Source organism: Suillus plorans, assembly GCF_016647745.1.
Source record: "Suillus plorans strain S12 chromosome Unknown HD556scaffold_69, whole genome shotgun sequence".
Classification (NCBI taxonomy): Eukaryota; Fungi; Basidiomycota; class Agaricomycetes; order Boletales; family Suillaceae; genus Suillus; species Suillus plorans.
This window is the reverse complement of record NW_024537453.1, coordinates 132,141-139,061: the sequence shown is the minus strand read 5'-3', so window position 1 is coordinate 139,061 and position 6,921 is coordinate 132,141. Positions and strand designations below refer to the sequence as shown.

The window sequence follows — 6,921 nt, the reverse complement described above, 5'->3', positions numbered from 1 at the left end:
ATGCCTCCTCGTACAGTAGCCAGTCCTAAGAAGAAAAGGTCCAAGCGCAAAGCTTCTGACACTTCAAAGGCTACTTCACTGAAGAGGCATCGTGCTACAAACCTCTCCAAAATTTCCAGCATGCCACTCGTGTCTCTCGGTCTCACTGAAGTTGATGCTACAGACACTGCTCCTCGACGTTCTGGCCGTCCTAATGCAGGGACAGGGGGTAGGAATGCCCAGCTGGAGAAGATCGGGGTAGTTTTAGAGTCTCGGTCCCAGAATCGGAAACCTAAGGGCACTACATCTCTTAGCACACTCAATCCCCTGAATCCTCAGGCTCCAGAACCGCCTCGTAAAGGCCGGAAGAGTCGTCCAAAGGTACAACACAACTTTTGTTATAGATAGTGCTGATTGCGCATTTAGGTGCAGCCTCCACCATACAGTCCTGAGTCCACAAACCTCGATGTTAGTTGTAAGGATTGCACATCCTCTACGCGCCGACCATACTTCAAAGTATGACGCTTGAACCACGCGGTCGACGTCATCCACGTGATTCATTGATGCGAAGAGCGCAACTCTTCGCATCTGAATTACGTGGATACATTCCTTTATCTCTACACCTTACATCTCCTTTCACTCACTTTCGTTATTATACCTTGTGCTCTCATTCCACGATTCCCGTTCCTTCACCGATATCTCTGGACTCGCCATATGCTTTTCACTCTCGTTTCGGCATAGTAAGCTACTGGAAAACGTATATAAACCCTCCACGTACACTCATACCGACAGAAAATCACACAGTGACTTCCCCGCTCCAAGAACGTTCGAAAGAGCCTCTAAGATAGTCCTCGTCTCCACTCATAGTCTCATCTCTTTTCGTGTTAACTATTAACACGTCTCTTTTCTAACCCTTACTGTTCGCAATTCCCTGTCGAACTCGTTAGCAGCCTTACATAGTACTCTAGTTCCCAGTCTTTCATCGCAGAAAGGCGGTGGGAGGTTCGGATTTGCAGCTTTGACCACCACGCCTGGTGTGGGACCCAGTCCTCAAGCCTCTAACGACTCATATCTCGCTATGGGAATGAAGGTTACCGAAAAACGTAATAAGAACGCTCTCATTGATTATGCTCACAGTTCCCAGCGTCCACTTGCTGCTACCTTTTCAGAGCACAACCTGGACCCAGCCCTACGCAAGGAGCATGATGTTAGCCAAGCACTTTGTGCAGGACTGGTAGGATCCGACCTGGAGGACAGTGAATCCAGCAGTAGTGCTACCGATATAGACGACATTGATGACGCAGAAGACGAAGAAGACAGAGACAAAGGAGATAATAACGAATCACAGCAGTTTGGTTGGGGGGAGGCTCGTCAATGGCACAAAGGACATCCGGGTAAGAATTTCGCGTCTAAAGTACCTTCACTGACTGAGTCTTACATCTACAGGATTTTTGGCTGAAGAACTACCCACTCAGACTCGAATTGCTCGCCCTCTCACGCCAGATTTCGACTTCCAATACTCACGTGATGAAGATGACGACACTTCCCGGATGCATCTCAACAACACCAACCAGGTATGATTTTCATTACTCATTTAGATCATGCTCACAGTTTCTCGCCTTCTAAGTCTCTGGGTACCTTGCCAAGAGTGCAGAGGGAACAATCGGGCCCTCAGGTGAGGGTGCAAATTTGTTTTAGATCAAGCTCATGGTTTTTTTTGTAGACTACTACTTCGAACCTCCCCGATGATGTGTTGAAGCGCCATCAGGATAAAAACAGTCAGCCCTGCCTTCCCGACCCTGAATCGCTCCAGCTGCTGAATCAAGTGGCAGAGTCGGCCAATGCTGGGAGTCAGTTGAGATCCAAGAGATCCAAGGGATCTGAAAGTGGGCCGAGGCCTGACCAACTGGCTTGGTACGGGCCACGCTGGAAAAGTTTCCTCGAGGAGGTTAAAGGAGAGTGTCGTGCTCAGCATGCCCTGGAAAACCCTTTCCCACCTTTAGTCAAGGGGATGCCGGGAACCATCTCTGAGGTTCTAGTTTCAGTTTTGGTTGCATGGGATAAGAGCGGTAGACAATTCGAGGCTGGTATGTGCTTGTTTTTTGCCAAACTAATCCATTTGATACCTTGGTGCAGGGGTTTGGCCGGAGCAGCAATACAATATGACACGGTTGGTACGTGGATTATTTACATCTATGCTGATGCCTCGCTGACGCGTTTGTACTGAAGTTGTACGACGACCTGTCGACTTGGTGATCAGATCTGAAGAAAACCGCGATAAGCATCGCACTGTTATCATACTCACTTTTGCCTCCGCCTTCCATTCCTCCTCAACAACGTGCGACTTGGGTCGAAAGGGTCGCTAAAGATTTACTCAAGGGTGGCTCATTTTTATGGTTCAGAGTAGACCAAAATGTAAGTGATCTTGTACTAATCGCAACCTTACTCACAACAAAATCAACAGGGGAAAACGAGGAATTTGGCCCATCCTGCTCTCCGTGATACCTGCATAGCCTTTTTTTACACAGGGCCTTACCAGATCATGCGGAGGCAGCCAGAGAAGTTCCGCATGCAATTACCCATATCGTGTTTGGCCTTAGTTGCCACAGTGGTAATGTGTTCTCTCCCCGATGTCATGCCCATATGTTGATTTTTTTTCTCTACAGTTCCATTGCATTTTTGATGGTCTCGAGAAGAACAGGAACAGTAAATGTTATCCCAATTTTTCCTCGAAGGAATACTCTCCCATCTACCGCAAAATGATCCAAATCATCAAAGATACCCTCAAGGACGAATATCACGGCCCTAGATTGTTAGAACAACTTCGAGAATGGGCTGAAGCTGGATGGTGAGTTACTTTTGTGCCGAAAACTTTAAACTGATTTCATTCATACAGGGCTGAAAATATCAAGCTCAATGGTGGTGCAGCAGAGGCCAAACACGATGATCTCCAGGTCGTCCTGGACTAACTCTTTGTATTCCGTGCCTGAATTGCAGTTCTCCGCTGCTCTTAGTTGTACTCCATACCGTTTCTCTTGATCTGTTGCATCCGCTACTAGTATTACGTGTTTTTGTGTTTTCACATCCAAGAATCAATATATATTATCTGCGGCTATTTATTGTACAGAGTGAATAAGGTGTATAGGGAGCATTATCTGCACAATTTCTGTTCCTTGAGTGATCTGTGAGGGCCTGTACAGACATGGACAGAGGAAACCAGGACTATTTGAGGGTTATTTGGTGCTCACTGGGCATGTCTGTGGGCATCTGTACAGAGATTGACAGAAAAGTCTGCCACTGTAGCAAGCTAGGTAGTAGGGACCAAGCTAGGGAGCTGGGATACTGTACAGCTCTGTACAGGCCGTTTTAGTTTGCTGATGTGTCCGGTGGGTGGTACATGGTCGTCATGGAGTTGATTGACAACGATTACCATTGTCTGTGGGAATGTTCTGCTCATCACTCTTATCAAGACGAACTTGCTCGGCAACTCAAATATTTTCATGACAATGGTTTTGTTCATGGTAACATTCGCGACACGAACATCATCAGCAAAACCCTAACCCTATGTACAGCACTGCACAACCCTGCACAGCATCACAGTGTCACAGCAAGGTCCCCCCATGCACAGCGCTGCACAGTGCTGCACACTACACAATTTCTCAATAAAACATAATTGTTAGTATACCATCATGTTGTATATATATTTATGACTACATTACATTTATTTTTACATAGAATTAGTACTTCTGTGATGCTGCAGAGCCTTTGCAAAAAAAAATTGTGACCTGTGACACGCTGTGTGGCTGTGGCGCTGTACCCAAATCAGGGTTTTGCTGATGATCTTGGTGAAGAAAGACGGCAGCTCTGGAATAAAGTTGGTGGATTTCGACTGGTCGGGAAAGAAGGGCGAAATCCGGTACCTAGTGATGTGCACGGCCCGGCTTCAGGCCGTGGGCCAGGCCAAGCCGGGCCAAAGTCACGGCCTGGTGATGGCTTTGGCCTGGCTTGACATTATGAAAAGCCGAAGCTGCGGCTTTTGAAACTGTGCCTGAGCCTTGCGGCGCCCAAGCTCAACTGAGAATCTGGTTTCTATCTCGTCTTGTTTTAGCTTTTTAATCACTTCCATCGTGCTTCACGTCTCTTAACTATACCAACTATTGACATCAAGCTGTAGAAACCAGCCAAGATCACTCCCTCTTTGCGATACCCTTCTGGCTTTCTGATTCAAGTGTCTGTCACAAGTGTGTGTATAGATCTAGTACGCTCATTCGTCCTTGTAACTAAAATCTGAACTTACTATCATATCTATCAAAGGACCATCATGGCTCAATCAGGAAGACACTGGCACCCCAATCCACAACTCATGCAGCAACATTCTATGCCACAGGGTTGGCAAGGCACCTGGCCCCCACCAGCTGGCATTGCTCTTCCTCCAAACTTTCCTGGTCCAGCATCCATGCCGCCTGGCGCCAACACTCACCCACATTGGAAAGCTGGCTTTTGGCAGTATAAACCTACCTCCAACATGAATGGTGCAGGTCCTGGTGTTTACTGGGCAACCGGCATGAGGTGGGCTCAGAATGTCCCTGCTAACTTTAATCCTTACAAGCGCGTTCCCCGTCCTGCAAGCCCAAGCTACTGGAGGACACAGCTCTCCGAAAATGGTCTTGGTTTTGGAGAACATGGTCCCTGCAAGGTGCGTGCGTGATTTGGCCTCCAAACTATGTTTGCAAGATGGAAGGCGTATCGAATCTAACATACGCATGTCTGAACTCGGTACAGTAGCGCTCCTCCTTTAGAGTCAAAATTCACCACCGCAACCCTCACCCGTGCATTTGGATCCAGTGTTCCCTTTCTACTCATGCATCTCCCTCCACCTCCATCGATCTCTTCGGGTAACGCATGTCACAAAGAAGCCGCCGAAATTCCACCGCCACTCTCGACTGCCGCAATTTATCTGCAGGTGAGTCATGTGGTTGAATCCTGGTTTCACAATGACCTGCTCATGCTCACTTTGTCAGAATCGCAAATTCCCTACTCAAGCCGCAGCTCAGGCCAGAGCCGTCTGAAGCCAGGCCAAAGCTGCGGCTTTTGGGCCAAGCCGGTGTAGAGACTCATGCCTCTCATTGCATGATATGGCAGTATTCACTAGGGAGTACATAGCATGAACTTGTAGCATCACTCTGTGTGCTATCCACAGCTATTCCCTTACAAGGCGCAGCTTTCCCACGCAAGGTGCAGCATGCGCGCACGACTTCCCGTGCTTTACTATGTATACGCGCGCGCGCTTTCCCGCGCTTGAGCGCCCTATAGCGCCAGCCATCCGGAAGCATCCATCCACTGTCCACCAAGTTCTCTAGTGCGTATGTTTCCATTTCTCTTATCTGTGTATCGTTCCACCTTTATTTTGGACCCTTACTTACATATAGCTTTACATACCTTACTCGGTAGTGCTTCGGCTCCATGTGACAGCACTTAGGCGCCGTATATAAGCGCCAGCATTACATACTATTACCAACTTTCCAACTTTCCACTCTACCTCCCACTTACCCACTTACTACCTAGCAGAGTATAGTGGCAATCTATTCCTTGGCACCTCACACTCACATCTCTTGTCTTGCATCATATCACCACTTAAGCAAACTCACACTTACTCTCACTTGTTTCCGCTCACGCGCGCATGCTTCCCGCGCTTCGCATTGGCCGACCAGTAGCGCCTTCAGCGCCTACTACCAGATCCTTGCTGCACTTGCTTCCCCTTTAGGGTCGAACGCACTTGTCGTCTCAGGTATAGCAGACTAGGCAACGCGTGACCTTACAACATTTACAGATACAGTCTGGAGCATCATTAGTTCCTCTCGGTATTGTTGTTTCTACACCGGGCCGGAACATCACTACCGGTACCCAATGAATGCATACCGAGGGAAGCATCTCTGGAGACCTGATGGAGCAGAAGGCGGACAGTTAATCATGGTTGAGCACGATGTTCAGATGCTGGAGGCTATATTCCACGAACCAATCATGGCTGAGCAAATTTGCAATACATGACATACAAGCTTCGGTCGTTGCTTTATTACTTTTGTACGCTATATTTGCACCAATTTCTTTTCATTTCCTCTTGAAACTCGACGACTTTTGACATGGGACATATGGTTGACCAATGAGCAAAAGGATCTGTTCTGCAATTGAGAACTGCGATTCAGTGTGAGAGAGCGAAACCTTGGCAGCCTTCAATTGAGAGTACAGTACACTTTTTTTTCATAATGCATGGCCCCATAATGCATAATTTTGATAATGCATCACCTTTGGGTGGGTCCTATTGAGTTCTAAGGCGAGCGGACGAGTCAGGACGAAGCTAGAACAACAAAGTATATCTCAGTCTCTTGAAAACGGACTCTAACATTGTATGTACCTAGAACGACAAAGTATCTAGGTCTTGTTAGTTTTGTAAACATTAGGTAGAACTATGTACTCACATCTCAGTCTCTTGAAAACGGACTGAGATGTTCCTACGAAATACGAATCACTTTATGTGCGGACGAAATAGGAATGAAATTTTAGCAATATATTGAAACGTACGAGCCGACGTCAGGCGTCGCTCGTTCTGCTCGTTTGGGATGCACTCGTACTATGCTCCTTCCTGATTGTCCCGTTCTCGGATTCTTCGGACACATCAGATTGTTCTGCGTCCAATACTCCCCCTTGAGCGCATTCCAGGCTCATCAAGAGTCGAAGCTTCTGAAGGCGTGGGCGCGGGAGGGCTTTGGTAAAGCCATCCGCGACATTGTCATCCGTAGGGCAATACGTGAGCTGGAAGGTGTTGTCGCGGACAAGGGCACAAATGAAGTGATAGCGAATGGAGATGTGTTTCGTACGTGATTGGAACTTGCCGTTTGAGGCAAGCACAATGGCTGACTGATTGTCGCAGTAAACGGGAGTGGG

At 47.7% G+C, this 6,921-nt stretch overlaps 1 protein-coding gene across 1 annotated transcript; it reads left to right on the top strand.

Moving 5' to 3' along the window:
* Nucleotides 1-2,948, top strand: HD556DRAFT_1447943 (uncharacterized protein; the record flags this gene model as incomplete). The annotated part of the gene is made up of 12 exons (XM_041307362.1): nucleotides 1-360; nucleotides 406-454; nucleotides 927-1,373; nucleotides 1,426-1,553; nucleotides 1,607-1,654; nucleotides 1,703-2,066; nucleotides 2,116-2,153; nucleotides 2,209-2,231; nucleotides 2,262-2,394; nucleotides 2,444-2,590; nucleotides 2,646-2,827; nucleotides 2,876-2,948. 12 exons carry the CDS (start codon nucleotides 1-3, stop codon nucleotides 2,946-2,948), a joined length of 1,992 nt encoding a protein of 663 aa, XP_041155593.1.
* Nucleotides 2,949-6,921: the final 3,973 nt, after the last annotated feature.